General features: G+C 47.7%; 1 protein-coding gene across 1 annotated transcript in view; it reads left to right on the top strand.

Moving 5' to 3' along the window:
• The window catches only part of LOC137375681 (E3 ubiquitin/ISG15 ligase TRIM25-like), a 28,589-nt gene extending 12,595 nt beyond the window's left edge, over positions 1 to 15,994 (top strand). Inside the window, exons 6-8 of the mRNA XM_068043070.1 lie at positions 6,283 to 6,416; positions 7,718 to 7,852; positions 15,459 to 15,994. Of these exons, the coding sequence (XP_067899171.1) occupies positions 6,283 to 6,416; positions 7,718 to 7,852; positions 15,459 to 15,994 (805 nt within the window). The remainder of the gene's footprint in view (positions 1 to 6,282; positions 6,417 to 7,717; positions 7,853 to 15,458) is intronic.
• The last annotated feature ends 679 nt before the right edge of the window (positions 15,995 to 16,673 follow it).

Genomic DNA, 16,673 nt, shown 5'->3' on the forward strand with positions numbered 1-16,673 from the left:
TAGTGTTTGCTCCATTACAACAGTGAGTACACTTCAAAATACTTAATTGGCCGTCAAGTGCTTTGGGACATCCTGAAGTCATGAAAGGTGCTGTATAAATGCAAGTCTATTTGACCCTGAGCTGAGCGACTGACTCCATATCCCTTCCTTCTTCCACCTCTGCAATATTGTTCTAACTGATGTGGGAGCAATGCACTGTCAATTCAGTCCCATCACTCCACAGGCCACAGCATATTATTTAAAGTTTTCCCACCCAACTGGAAAACAGCCAAATTAAACACTCTAGTAACTCCCAGAATAAAGCAAACCAAACCAGGTATCTTTGGACAGCAACAAATAATAAATATTTATTAAAACTAACTCTTAAAGTTAGGGGCGGCTCAGTGGCGCAGTGGTTAGCACCGCAGCCTCATAGCTCCAGTGACCCGGGTTCAATTCTGGGTACTGCCTGTGTGGAGTTTGCAAGTTCTCCCTGTGTCTGCGTGGGTTTCCTCTGGGTGCTCCGGTTTCCTCCCACATGCCAAAGACTTGCAGGTTGATAGGTTAATTGTCCATTATAAATTGTCCCTAGTATAGGTAGGTGGTAGGGAAATATAAAGACAGGTGGGGATGTGGTAGGAATATAGAATTAGTGTAGGATTAGTATAAATGGGTGGTTGATGGTCGGCACCGACTCAGTGGGCCAAAGGGCCTGTTTCAGTGCTGTATCTCTAAACTATTAGGATAAACCTATGTCTAAAGATCTTATAACATCGATTTTAACCGAACTCCCCCATTCACACACATACATTCAAAAATCAATGGTTAACCCAGTTTTAAAAATAGTGTTTTTAAAAGTAGCTGTTTCTTAAAAATAAATAAATAACTGAGTGGTTAGTCTTTGTGGGTTATGTTCCTGATGGGTGAGGCATCCTAGTGTAAAAAGAATCAGCTGCCACTCGAAGTCTCCATGTGGATTTGATGAAACAGTCTTTTCATGATAGGCATTCAAAGCACTTCGGCTGCAGCAGGCATCAAACAGTTCTTTCAACAAGGAATATAACGACAGGTCTATTATTTGGATTTTTAAAATTGGTAGATTTCAGTCAAAGCTTTACTCCAGCATGTTCTATTCAAAAAGGATTATTTTCTCCTTAGGTAATTGACACAGCCTGTGGCTCATTGTCGAATGTCTGCCGAGAAAATTCTCTTCTTTCAAGGCAAGCACACTTTGTTGGCATCTATCACAACTGGTTTTAGCTGGTTTTTACACAGAGTTACATTGTTACAGTACACCATGTGACCTCTCTCTCCTGCTGTTGCCTCGGGGACAGGTGCAGCTGTGGCACATTGTGCCTCTTAGTTTTTAAAGGCACACTGTTTTTAAACAGAGTCTTAAGGGTATACTGTTTTAATCAGAGGAGGAAAAAAAAACAGTTCTGTGACAATATCACCCGTCTCCCTCCCTGCCTCAGCTCATCTGTTGCTGAAACCTTCATCCATGTCTTTGTTACTCCAGGATTGATATGGATCAGCCCCATGCCTGTATGTAAGAACATTAGAAATAGGAGCAGGAGTTGGCCATACCTCCCCTCGAGCCTGCTCCTCCATTCAATAAGATCGTATCTGTTCTTCAACCCCAACTTAACTTTCCCATGAAATCCTCTTGTCCCTTTGATTCTCTTTGACTCCAAAATCAATCAATGTCAGCCTTGAATATACTCAACGACTGAGTATCCACAGCCCGCTGGGGTAGACAGATCTTTGAAGGTGGCAGGACATATTGAGAAAGTGGTGAGTAAAGCAGAGGGATCTTGGGCTTTAAATATAGAGGCATTGAGTACAAGAGCAGGGAGGTTATGCTGTACCTTTAGAAAGCTCTGGTTATGCTCCAATTGGAGTATTGTGTCCAGTTCTGGTCCCCACTCTGGAGGAAGGATGTGAGGGTCCTTGAGAGGATGCAGAGGAGATTTACCAGAATGGTTCCAGGGATGGGGGATTTTAGTTACAGGGTTAGCTTGGAAAAGCTGGGTTTGTTCTCCTTAGAACAAAGGAGATTGAGGGGAGATTTAATCCAGGTGGACAAGATTATGACAGGTTTAGATAAGTTCGACAAGGGAAAACTATTCCCATTAACTAATGGTACAAGGACTAGTGAGACAGACTGAAGGTTTTGGACAAGAGATGTTGGGAGAATATGAGAAAGAAATTTTGATGCAGCGGGTGGTAATGACCACAAGGTTGGTGGAAACAGAGACAATCAATGATTCAGAAGGAAACTGGATGGCCCCTTGAAGCAAATAAACTTGCAGGGATGTGGGGATCGAGCAGGGGAGTGGGACTGACTGGATAGCCCTGTGGAGAGTCAGCATGGACTCAATGGGACTCCATGACTCCTGTGCTGTAAATGACTCTATAACCTTATTCTCAACCCTCTGAGTGAAGACATTTCTCCTCATTTCACTCTCAAATTTCTGACCCCTGATCCTGAGACTATGACCCCTAGTTGTAGACTCTCCAGCCATGGGAAACAGCCTCTCAGCATCTACCCTGTCAAACCTGTTCAGAATCTGATCTGTTTCAATGGGATCTCCTCTCATTCTTCTAAACTCCAGAGAGTTTAGGCTCATTCTATTCAATCTCTCCTCATAGGACAGCCTTCTCATCTCAGGGATCAATCTAATGAACCTTCATTGCACCCTCTAAGGTAACTCTACCTTTCCTTAGATACAGAGACTAAAACTGTTCATGGTTCTCCAGGTGGGATCCCTCCAGAGCTTTGTACAATTGAACAAGATGTCCTTACTCTTCAACTCTGAGGATGTAATGAGCAGGGTGGAGAAAGGGAAATCAGTCGATGGATTTGGATTTCAAAAAGGCATTCGATAAGGAGCCACATAAAAGGTTACTGCACAAGATAAAAGTTCCTCATGTTGGGTGTAATAGATCAGCATGGATAGTGGATTGGCTAAATAACAGAATAGAGAGAATCGAGATAAATGGGTCATTTTTAGGCTGACAAACTGTCCCTAGTGTGGTGACATGGGGATCAGTGCTGGGGCCTCAGCTATTTACAATGGTCAGGATTCAACCAGCCCCCGGTGAGGGGGAGGTGGTAGTCAGGTGGGGAAGGGGGAGTGAAATCGTAGGGAGCCATGTTGGATCTGCACCCTGACACGGCCCTGTTGCCGGGTCATTTTCCAGCGGTGGGACCGGAGGCAGAGAGGCTGCCCGCTCCAATTAGGGGACATTGATGGTGACGACAGCATTTTGCTGAAGGCGGGGTGACCTCCACCCCCAGGCTGTGTGGGGAAGGCACCAACTAAATGGACAGGGCCTCCCTGTGGCAGCCCGGAGTGGGGGAGGTGTGGGTACTGGGGGTGCCAGGTTCGATGGCACAAAGATGAGGCCATGGGCAGGCAAGGCAGCGCCCGCAGCCCCACCAATCTCCCCGGAGGGTTCCCCTCCCACCCTCTGCCCCCTGATTTCTTTAATTATTTTGAATCTTACCTGGCCCAGCTCCCGAGGTCTCCTGCATTCCTCAGCAGTGACCACCTCTACCAGTGACACTGCTGAGGCTTCAGAGCTGCTGGCCCTCTGATTGGGCAGACAGCATCAGGAACCCGCCCACCCTCCTTTATTGGACAGTGGAGCTACAGGCAGCCAATTAGAAAGCAGCCTGCAGTAAAATTGCCGAGGCTGTCCCGCTGCCTCCAAGTGGTCTCGGGACCCGCTTTTATCCCTGACGTTGGGGTCCTGGTGCCCACGGTAAAATTTATGCCCAAGAATCTGCCAAGAGATTTAGATCGGTTCAGTGAGATGGAAGATAATGTGGGAAAATGTGAGGTTATCCACTTTGGTAGGAAGAATGGAAAAGCAAAATATTATTTAAATGCAGAGAGACCACAGAATGCTGAGGTACAGAGGGATCCGGGTGTCATCGTACATGAAAGACAAAAAGTTAACCTGCAGGTACAGCAACTAATTAGAAAGGTAAATTAAATGTTGATCTTTATTGCAAGAGGACTGGAATATGAAAATAGGGAAGTCTTTCTTTAACTGTACAGGACGTTGGTGAGACCACACCTAGAGTACTGTGTATAGTTTTGGTCTCCTTACTTAAGGAGAATATTCTTGCATTGGAGGCAATTAAGCGAAGGTTCACGAGGTTGATTCCTGTGAAGAACAGGTTGTCTTATGAGGAAAGATTGAGCAGGTTGGACTCATTGGAGTTTAGAAGAATGAGAGGTGATCTTATTGAAAAATTGTGAGGTGGTTTGACAGGGTAGATGCTGAGAGAATGTTTCTCCTTGTGGGGAATCTAGAACTCGGGGACACAGTTTCAGAATAAGGGGTTTCCCATTTAAGACAGAGATGAAGAGAAATTTCTTCTCTCAGCAGGTCCTTAATCTTTATAATTCTCGACCTCAGTGGAGGCTGGGTCATTGAATATATTCAAGGCTGAGTTAGACAGACTTTTGATCTACAAGTTGTTGGATTCGATGTCTCTGTAGCTTGTCAGGGCATTGTACAGAAAATCGTAGACTCAGGTAATGGTTAACTAGCAACTCTATTCTTTGCAATTACTATATTGGAAGTGTTTTTTCTTCTCTTTTTTCTTTAGAACTAAGGGGGTCTATGTGATTTTAAGACTAAGAGAAGTTTTTATATTCTCTGGGAACAGTGTGTGAGCTGCAAGCCTGTTTCCTAGGCAATAGCAAGAGAGAGAGGTCACATGCCATATTGTATCAGTTTGACTGTGCGTAAAGACTGTCTCAAACCGATTTGATCTGGCAGACCAGTGAAGCATGCTCTCCTTTCAAGAAGAATTTCTCTCTCAGCAGAAAATCTACATTGGCCAACAGATTGTGTTTCACCTAAAGAGAAAAGGACCCCTGGAAAAGAATCTTTGCATTATTGGAGGAAGCAAATCCCAGACTCTAAGAGGTCTCTGTCTCAGGAGTGACTTTCTGTTGCCTTTCGTGTTGCTGGGAGTTCTAGAAACTCAGTAAAGTTTCTCTTGATAGAATGCTAATTCAAAATCTAAATAGACCTATTGTTATACTCCTTGTTGAAAGAGCTGTGTGATGCCTATTGCAGCTGAAGTGCCATGAATGCCTATCCATGACAGGTTGTTCATCAAACTCATCTGGAGACTTTCAGTGGCACCTGACCATTCAAATCTGGAGCACCTCACCTCAACAAACCGGGAACGTAATCCACCAAGACTTACAGCCCATTCCGAAGAAATTGCTCTGATTTGAAACATTGTTTTAGTACTGGTTGGTTTTGAATGTATGTGTTTGCATGAGGGTTAGGAGGAATAAGAAGTTATAAAGTCTTTTCAGACATAGCTTTATCTTCATCTTGTTTAAGATTCAGCTTGTTAATAAATAGTTAATTTGTTGTTGTTTGAAGATACCTGGTTTGGTGTGTTTTATTCTGGGGGTTAATAAATAATTTAATTTGACTAATTTCCAGTAGGTGGGAAACTTTAATAATATGCTGTGACCTGTGGAGTAACGGGACTGAATTGACAGTGCATGACTCCAGCCTCAGTCGTAATAATAAACACACTCCTCAAGTTACTTAGCCAGCATTCTTCGTACTGCTATACATTCATCTTCTCCAGCCTATCTCATGTGACAGTTACATCATCGCTGGTGCAGTGGGAGGAGTCTCTCTCACTGTCTTTCATATTAACCCTTTACATCATAAAACTACACAAGTGGTCAAGGATTATGAGGAAGAGGGGGGAAAGTGGAGTTGAGGCCACAGTCAGATCAGCCATGATCTTATTGAACAGCAGAGCAGGCTTGAGGGGCTGAATGGCCTACACCTGCTCCTATTTATTATGTTCTTAACTTCAGCTCCCTTTGTAATGAAGGGCAACTTACCATTTAGCTTCCTCAGGTGCTTTGAAATGGTGGGAATATTGAGTGATGTTTAACTGTGGTTTGAGGGGTTATTGACTCAGGCAGCCTGTGGGAAATGGCAGTGACATGGGCTGTTCCATCAGTGTGTAGAGCTTCTCAGGAAGCTGTTAGACAGCAAGTGAGAGAGAGAGAAAGCTGCAGTGAGCTGTATCTAACCGAGGCTTCCCACTGCACATGTGAAGATCAGTGTGAATCCAGGGAGACTGTAAAATCCCGGGATTCTGCCATTTTCAGGATGGGTTGCTGTGGGATGTCAGTACGAGTATTAGAAGGGGTGCAGGTTGTTGCACTGATCACTTGTTCCCCTTTGGGTTTCTGATCTGAAATGTCCCCACTGATAAAAACATTCTCTCCTCTTTCATTACAGAGTGACTGAGACTCAGAGAGTGACAGACCCAGATGTTCCAGCACTCACCCTGAACCTGTCCAATATATCCCAACTTATCCAGAAGAGGCTGAATGGATGGGAAAAGTATCACTCCGACATATTGGGAATCATCAGTAAGAACATGCAGCTTTTCTCCATGATAAGGGACTGAGAGCAGGTCGGGTCAGTTGTGTTCAGACAGCTGGGAATATCCCTGAACTTTAATATCAGCTCCCTGTGTCTGTGGATCAGGAGCCTGAGATTAATCCTCAGTCCCCAGTGACACCTGCTTTAAACATTCCTCAGTGGAATGGGCCAGAGCTTCACCCACCATGGGGCAGGGAGGGGCGGAGTTACACACTGCCAATCACAGTGTCTCTTAAAGGAACACTGTCCCTCACAGGGCTGTCAGTGTGTTTAAAGAGTAAAGTAAAATAAAGGAAGACTTGCATTTTTGTAGCATCTGTCACAACCTCATGTCCCGAAGTGCTTTACAACCAATGACATTCTATATTTGAGGTGTAGTCACTGTTCTAGAGTCATAGAGTCGTACAGCATAGAAACAGGCCCTTCGGCCCACTGCGTCAATGCCGACCATAATGCCTATCTATACTAATCCCACCTGCCTGCATTAATTCCATATCCCTGTATGCCTTGCTCATTCAAGTACCTGTCCAGATGCCTCTTAAATGTCGCTACTGTTCCTGTCTCCACCACCTCCTCAGGCAGCTCATTCCAGATACCCACTATTCTTTGTGTGAAAAATTTACCCCTTTGATCCCCTTTAAACCTCCTCCCTCTCACCTTAAATCTATGCCCTCTAGTTTTAGTCACCCCTACCCTGGGAAACAGACTCTGGCTATAATGTTGTAATGTAGGAATATGTAAGTATGGAATATATGAAGCCACTGTTTTCAGTCCCTGCTCCAAACTCCGTTCCCCAGCTACCGACTCCGCCCCTCTCCCTGGCAACAGTCTGAGATTAAGTCAGTCTCTTCGTAACCTCGGTGTCACATTTGACCCGGAGATGAGGTTCAAACCTCATACTTGTGACATCACTAAGACCGCCTATTTCCACCTCCATAACATCGCCCACTTCCCTCCTGTCTCAGCTCATCTGCTGCTGAAACCCTCATTCATGCCTTCATTACCTCTAGACTTGACTATTCCAATGCACTTCTGACTGGTCTCTCACATTCTATCCTCTGTAAACTTGAGGTCATCCAAAACTCTGCTGGCTGTGTCTTAACTCACACCAAGTCCCATTGACCTATCACCCCTGTACTCGCTGACCTACATTGACTCCTGGTCAAGCAACATTGTGATTTTAAAATTCTCTTCCTTGTTTTTTTTCTATAACCCACCATTGAGTAATATGAAGGAGGCTGGACCTCACTGTGTTACAATTCCCAATCACTGTGTGCTTTGTTTACAGTGTCAGCTTCCACTGAATGCAGGGGCCCATCGAATGTAACTCCTGCCCCACACAGCTCCTCTGGGGCAGTCCCTGTTCCAGGGAACATCCTCCAGCTGGCGACTGGGATCAGCGGGACAGCAGGAATATCCCAAGGTGTGTATATAATCTTTAACTGGGATCACACAGACTGTAAATTATATTTAAACCTCTTGATTTTCTATTAACCCTTTCTGTTTCTATTTAACCCTTTCTGTTTCTATTAACCCTTTCTGTTTCTATTTAACCCTTTCTGTTTCGGTGATGTTTTTTCAGTCAGTTATTTGAGATTCGAGATCCAGCACCTGTTCCCTCCTCCCAGCTCTCTATTGGTTTGAGTTTCAGACCCAGGGCCTGAATGGGTGTTGATGAATTCAGAGTGAACAGGGAGCAACAGGTAAAAGTACAGAAGTAACATCGGAACAGGAGGAGGCCATTCAGCCCCTCCAGCCTGTTCCATCATTCAGTGATATCTTGGCTGATCTGTGACCTAACTCCATATCTTTGCTCCATATCCCTCAATACCTTTGGTTAATAAAACTCAGTAAACCCAAGCTGCCCTCAAACTCGCAGCCAACGGGATCTTACCTGACAGATACCATGAAGTGTTTGCCCAGTCAGTTTCCCTCCCCCGTCTCCCGCTGGTACAATCCGAGGCCCCCATTGGAATGTATTTTTTCAGTTTCATTTACTCTCCTTCCTGCTGGAACTACTCTCTCCCTCACTGGCTCTGGGCTGGAATGAAAACCCTCACAGGTTCCTGATCCTGACCCCTGTGCAGTGCCCCTGCTGTAAAGTACATTCTGCAGGACCCCTTCCTTCTGTGACACCCTGGTCCACGTGTCTGTCACATTCAACACCCCCTCCCCTTCCCATGGCACCTTCCTGTGTAAGCGCAGGAGATGCAACACCTGCCCTTTCACCTCCATCCATTCCACTGTTCAGGGCCACAAACACTCCATCCAGATGAAACATTGATTTACTTGTACTTCTTACAATTTAGTAAACTGTATTAACTGCTCACGACGCAGTCTCTTCTACACTGGGGAGAACAAATGCAGGATTGGGTGTTCAGTCTGCAAGTGTGACCCTGAGCTTCCGGTTGCTTGTCACTTTAATTCTGTATCCCACTCCCACTCTGACCTCTCTGTTCTCGGGATCCTACACTGTTCCACTGAAGCTCAGTGAGGATCAGCACCGTACGGTTCCATTTGGCATTTTATTGCTGGTCAAACTCAACATTGAGATTAAAAACCGCAGATCACAACCATCACCATTTCCTGGGACAACACGTACTGGTAATGGAGGATGGTTGCACCAGAGCCACTGGGAGTGGAGGGGGTACAGACTGGGGATTGGGGTGGGGATGTCCCATCAGAGTGAACAGGGAGCAACGGTTCAATGTACAGAAGGGACATCAGATTAATCTGGATTCACAACGGAATCATAACAGCTGTGTGTAAACTGATGGAGGGTTTAATCAGTCTGTATTCAGGATGGGATTGTAACAGGAGGGAGAGAGCCCAGGACACATTCCTGTATTCAGGATGGGACAGTAACAGGAGGGAGAGAGTCCAGGACACACTCCTGTAATCAGGATGGGATTGTAACAGGAGGAAGAGAGCACAGGTCACATTCCTGTATTCAGGATGGGACAGTAAAAGGAGGGAGAGACCCCAGGACACATTCCTGTATTCAGGATGGGACAGTAACAGGAGGGAGAAAGCCCAGAACACACCCCTGTATTTAGGATGGGACAGTAACAGGAAGGAGAGAGCCCAGGACACACCCCTATATTCAGGATTGGACAGGAACATGAGGGAGAGAGTCCAGGGCACACCCCTGTATTCAGGAAGGGACAGTAACATGAAGGAGAGAGTCCAGGACACACTCCTGTATTCAGGATGGGACAGTAACAGGAGGGAGAAAGCCCAAAACACACCCCTGTATTCAGGAAGGGACAGTGACATGAGGGAGAGAGTCCAGGACACACTCCTGTATTCAGGATGGGACAGTAACAGGAGGGAGAGAGTCCAGGACACATTCCTGTATTCAGGATGGGACAGTAACAGGAGGGAGAGAGCCCAGGACACATTCCTGTATTCAGGATGGGATTGTAACAGGAGGAAGAGAGTCCAGGAAACACTCCTGTATTCAGGATGGGATTGTAACAGGAGGAAGAGAGCACAGGACACACTCCTGTATTCAGGATGGGACAGTAACAGGAGGGAGAGAGCCCAGGACACATTCCTGTATTCAGGATGGGACAGTAACAGGAGGGTGAAAGCCCAGAACACACCCCTGTATTTAGGATGGGACAGTAACAGGAAGGAGAGAGCCCAGGACACACCCCGATATTCAGGATGGGACAGTAACATGAGGGAGAGAGACCAGGGCACACCCCTGTATTCAGGATGGGACAGTAACAGGAGGGAGAAAGCCCAAAACACACCCCTGTATTCAGGATGGGACTGTAGCATGAGGGAGAGATTCCAGGAAACATTCCTGTATTCAGGATGGGACAGTACCAGAAGGGAGAGATCCCAGGACACACTCCTGTATTCAGGATGGGACTGTAACAGGAGGGAGAGATCCCAGGACACACTCCTGTATTCATTATGGGACTGTAACAGGAGGGAGAGAGCCCAGGACAATCCCCTGTATTCAGGATGGGACTGTAACAGGGGAGAGAGTGCCTAGGACACACTCCTGTGTTCAGGATGGGATTGTAACAGGAGGAAGAGAGCACAGGACACACTGCGGTTTTAAGGATGGGGCAGTAACAGGAGGGAGAGATTCCCGGACTCACTCCTGTATTCAGGATAGGACACGAACAGGAGGGAGCGATTCCAGGACACCTTCCTGTCTTCAGGATGGGGCTGTAACAGGAGGGAGAGAGTACAGGACACACTGCTGTTTTCAGGATGGGACAGTAACAGGAGGGAGAGATTCCCGGACTCACTCCTGTATTCCGGATGGGACAGTGACAAGAGAGAGAGTGTCCAGGACACACTCCTGTATTCAGGATGGGACAGTAACAGGAGGGAGAGAGTCCAGGACACACTGCTGTATTCAGGATGGGATAGTAACAGGAGTGAGAGATCCCAGGACACTCTCCTGTATTCCAGATGGGATATTCACAGGAGGGAGAGAGCCCAGGACACACTCCTGTGTTCAGGAGGGAAAGGTAACAGTTGGGAGAGAGTCCAGGACACACGCCAGTGTTCAGCATGGGATAGTACCAGGCGCGAGAGATCCCAGGGCACACTCCTGTATTCAGGATCGGACAGTAACAGGAGGGAGAGAGACCAGGACACATTCCTGTATTCAGGATGGGACAGTAACAGAAGGGAGAGAGTCCAGGACACATTCCTGTATTCAGGATCGGACAGTAACAGGAGGGAGAGAGTCCAGGACACATTCCTGTATTCAGGATGGGACAGTAACAGAACGGAGAGAGTCCAGGACACATTCCGGTCTTCAGGATCGGACAGTAACAGGAGGGAGAGAGTCCAGGACACATTCCTGTATTCAGGATCGGACAGTAACAGAAGGGAGAGAGTCCCAGACACATTCCTGTATTCAGGATCGGACAGTAACAGGAGGGAGAGTGCCCAGGACACACTCCTGTATTCAGGATGGGACAGTAACAGAAGGGAGAGAGTCCAGGACACACTCCTGTATTCAGGATGGGACAGGAACAGAAGGGAGAGAGTCCAAGACACATTCCTGTATTCAGGATCGGACAGTAACAGGAGGGAGAGTGCCCAGGACACACTCCTGTATTCAGGATGGGACAGTAACAGAACGGAGAGAGTCCAGGACACACTCCTGTATACGATTTGGGACAGCAATAGGAGGGAGAGATCCCAGGACACACTCCTGTATTCAGGATGAGACAGTAACAGGAGGGAGAGATCCCAGGAGACACTCCTGTATTCAGTTTGGGACAGCAATAGGAGGGAGAGATCCCAGGACACACTCCTGTATTCAGGATGAGACAGTAACAGAAGGGAGAGATCCCAGGAGACACTCCTGTATTCAGGATCGGACAGTAACAGGAGGGAGAGAATCCAAGACACACTCCTGTATTCAGGATAGAAAAGTAAAAGGAGGGAGAGAGTCCAGGACACACTCCTGTGATCAGGAAGGGACAGTAACAGGAGGGAGAGAGCCCAGGACACACTCCGGTATTCAGTATGGGACAGTAACAGGAGGGAGAGAGCCCAGGACACACTCTGTAATCAGAATGGGACAGTAACAGGAGGGAGAGAGTCCAGGACACACTCCTGTATTCAGGATGGGACAGTAACAGGAGGGAGAGAGTCCAGGACACACTCTGTAATCAGGATGGGACAGTACCAGGGGTGAGAGAGTCCAGGACACACTCTGTATTCAGGATGGGACAGTAACAGAAGGGAGAGAGTCCAGGACACACTCCTGTATTCAGGATGGGACAGTAACAGGAGGGAGGGAGCCCAGGACACACTTTGCTATTCAGGATGGGACAGTAACAGGAGGGAGTCCAGGACACACTCCTGTATTCAGGATGGGACAGTAACAGGAGGGAGAGAGTCCAGGACACACTTCGCTATTCAGGATGGGACAGTAACAGGAGGGAGAGATCCCAGGACACACTCTGTAATCAGAATGGGACAGTAACAGGAGGGAGAGAGTCCAGGACACACTCCTGTATTCAGGATGGGACAGGAACAGGAGGGAGAGAGTCCAGGACACACTCTGTATTCAGGATGGGACAGTAACAGGAGGGAGAGAGTCCAGGACACTCTCCTCTGTTCAGGATGGGACAGTAACAGGAGGGAGAGAGTCCAGGACACACTCTGTATTCAGGATGGGACAGTAACAGGAGGGAGGGAGCCCAGGACACACTGCTGTATTCAGGATGGGACAGTAACAGGAGGGAGGGAGCCCAGGATACACTTGTTTATTCAGGATGGGACAGTAACAGGAGGGAGAGAGTCCAGGACACACTCTGTATTCAGGATGGGACAGTAACAGGAGGGAGGGAGCCCAGGACACACTGCTGTATTCAGGATGGGACAGTAACAGGAGGGAGAGAGTCCAGGACACACTGCTGTATTCAGGATGGGACAGTAACAGGAGGGAGGGAGCCCAGGACACACTGCTGTATTCAGGATGGGACAGTAACAGGAGGGAGAGAGTCCAGGACACACTGCTGTATTCAGGATGGGACAGTAACAGGAGGGAGGGAGCCCAGGACACACTGCTGTATTCAAGATGGGACAGTAACAGGAGGGAGGGAGCCCAGGACACACTGCTGTATTCAGGATGGGACAGTAACAGGAGGGAGAGAGTCCAGGACACACTCCTGTGTTCAGGATTGGATATTAACAGGAGGGAGAGAGTCTAGGACACACTCCTGTATTCAGGATTGGACAGTAACAAGAGAGAGAGAGCCCAGGACACACTCCTGTATTCAGGATGGGACAGTAACAGGAGGGAGAGAGCCCAGGATACACTCGTGTATTCAGGATGGGACAATAACAGGAGGGAGAGAGCCCAGGACACATTCCTGTATTCAGGATGGGACAGTAACAGCAGGGAGAGAGTCCAGGACACACTCCTGTATTCAGAATGGGACAGTAACAGGAGGGAGTGAGCCGAGGACTCACTCCATTATTCAGGATGGGACAGTAACTGGAGGGAGAGAGCCCAGGACACAATCCTGTATTCAGGATGGGACAGTAACAGGAGGGAGAGAGTCCAGTACACACTCCTTTGTTCAGGATGGGACAGTAACAGGAGGGAGAGAGTCCAGGACACACCCCTGTGTTCAGGATGGGACAGTAACAGGAGGGCGAGAGTCCAGGACACTCTCTTCTGTTCAGGATGGGACAGTAACAGGAGGGAGAGAGTCCAGGACACACTTCGCTATTCAGGATGGGACAGTAACAGGAGGGAGAGAGTCCAGGACACACTCCTGTATTCAGGATGGGACAGTAACAGGAGGGAGAGAGTCCAGGACACACTTCGCTATTCAGGATGGGACAGTAACAGGAGGGAGAGATCCCAGGACACACTCTGTAATCAGAATGGGACAGTAACAGGAGGGAGAGAGTCCAGGACACACTCCTGTATTCAGGATGGGACAATAACAGGAGGGAGAGAGTCCAGGACACTCTCCTCTGTTCAGGATGGGACAGTAACAGGAGGGAGAGAGTCCAGGACACACTCTGTATTCAGGATGGGACAGTAACAGGAGGGAGGGAGCCCAGGACACACTGCTGTATTCAGGATGGGACAGTAACAGGAGGGAGGGAGCCCAGGACACACTCCTGTATTCAGGATGCGACAGTAACAGGAGGGAGAGAGTCCAGGACACACTCTGTATTCAGGATGGGACAGTAACAGGAGGGAGGGAGCCCAGGACACACTGCTGTATTCAAGATGGGACAGTAACAGGAGGGAGGGAGCCCAGGACACACTGCTGTATTCAGGATGGGACAGTAACAGGAGGGAGAGAGTCCAGGACACACTGCTGTATTCAGGATGGGACAGTAACAGGAGGGAGGGAGCCCAGGACACACTGCTGTATTCAGGATGGGACAGTAACAGGAGGGAGGGAGCCCAGGATACACTTGTTTATTCAGGATGGGACAGTAACAGGAGGGAGAGAGCCCAGGACACATTCCTGTATTCAGGATGGGACAGTAACAGCAGGGAGAGAGTCCAGGACATACTCCTGTATTCAGAATGGGACAGTAACAGCAGGGAGAGAGTCCAGGACACACTCCTGTATTCAGAATGGGACAGTAACAGGAGGGAGTGAGCCGAGGACTCACTTCATTATTCAGGATGGGACAGTAACAAGAGAGAGAGAGCCCAGGACACACTCCTGTATTCAGGATTGGATATTAACAGGAGGGAGAGAGTCCAGGACACACTCCTGTATTCAGGATGGGACAGTAACTGGAGGGAGAGAGCCCAGGACACAATTCTGTATTCAGGATGGGACAGTAACAGGAGGGAGAGAGCCCAGGATACACTCGTGTATTCAGGATGGGACAATAACAGGAGGGAGAGAGCCCAGGACACATTCCTGTATTCAGGATGGGACAGTAACAGCAGGGAGAGAGTCCAGGACACACTCCTGTATTCAGAATGGGACAGTAACAGGAGGGAGTGAGCCGAGGACTCACTCCATTATTCAGGATGGGACAGTAACTGGAGGGAGAGAGCCCAGGACACAATCCTGTATTCAGGATGGGACAGTAACAGGAGGGAGAGAGTCCAGGACACACCCCTGTGTTCAGGATGGGACAGTAACAGGAGGGAGAGAGCCCAGGACACACTCCTGTGAGCTGTGTATTCCCGGTACAGCCATTGCTGAGATTGTGTTGCTGTAACTGTGTGGCTGTGGGATGTGTTGTGTTCTGGTGAATCCGCACCATTGAGTCTGGGAGAACGTGTGCTCAGTGTCAGGGGCTTGTGTGATTAAACTGACTGCTACTGTGTGTCTCACTGCAGTGTTAGCACTGAGTGTACAGCACTGGGACCCACACACTGTTATTTAACAGGGATTCTGATTGATGGTCATTTATTTAACATGGGAAGAATACAGTCTAACAGGTATTATGGGGCTGACACTGTCTGGGAAATACTGACACTCCGACCTTGCAGCTGTCAATCATTGATTTGAGTGGAATAACCCTGTCTGACCAATCTCTTCTCTCCTCCCTAGGGAAAAGCTCATTGAGCCTGGATCCAAATACAGCAAACTGGAACTTGGTTCTGTCTGATGATCTGAGATCAGTGACATGGACTGAACAGAAACAGCCCTACCCACCTCACCCAGACAGGTTTAAACACCGTCCTCAACTCCTCTGCTCCCAGAGCTTCTCCTCAGGATCACACTCCTGGGATGTGGAGACTGATGGGGATTACTGGGGAATCGGGATTGTGTGTGGGAGTGTGGAGAGGGAGGGGGGAAAGTCTCTACTTGGGCTCAGCAGTAAATCCTGGTGTTTATATTATTCTGGTTTTCTTGATGCTCTCAGAGCCGGGCACAATTCCCAGTTCACTGTCCTCCACCAGTTCCAGTCTAAGAGCAGGATCCGAGTCCAGTTGGATTATGAGGCCGGGACTGTGTCATTTCACCAGGTCACTGACTCACTGACACATTTACACACATTTCAAACCACATTCACTGAACCCGTGTTTCCAGCATTTTATTGTTATTGTTATTGGAAGAAATCATCCATAAAACTGTTAAAATAATCCTGATATCAGAGACTCTGTGACATCACTTCCTGTTTCCAGGTCAGCTTGGACTCTCTGACGATGTCACATCCGGGTTGACCCAGGTTCATTGTTGATGTCACTGCCGGGTCAACAAGGGTGACTGAAAATGTCACTTCTGGGTCGCCTCGGAGTCTCAGATGATGTCACTCCCGGGTTGGGGCTGGGTCACTGATGATGTCACTTCCCAGTCAGCTCAAGGTCCCCGATGATGTCACTTCCAGGTCAGCTCAGGGTCTCTGATGATGTCAGCTGATTGGTCATTTCAGTTGTATAATTTCACACCTCCATTAATCTCAGGAGTGGATCTAACTTGTTCCCGGTGTAACTCCATTAATCATGGTTAACTTCTTCATATTAACATTAGGTTGTCATTGTCAATGTTCAGTTAGTAAAAGGGATTCCAGTCAGACAGTGTTTGCACTGATAAGGAGAGGCCACAAAACTGTCTCTGTTATTCCAGCCTTGAAAAGGCACCTGTCATAGATCTGGAAAATTAGTGAGTGAGTCAAGTTCTGGGGAGTTATTCTTGTTCAAACTGCAGTTATTGCAGCTAATTGGAATAGGTCATACTTTAAAACATGTGGATCCTCACGTAGTGAGAGTGAAAGAAAGGTATAAAAAGAGGCTGTTAGAATAGATTCTTCAGAATTGGACA

Source organism: Heterodontus francisci, chromosome 12, assembly GCF_036365525.1.
Source record: "Heterodontus francisci isolate sHetFra1 chromosome 12, sHetFra1.hap1, whole genome shotgun sequence".
In the NCBI taxonomy this organism is placed as follows: Eukaryota; Metazoa; Chordata; class Chondrichthyes; order Heterodontiformes; family Heterodontidae; genus Heterodontus; species Heterodontus francisci.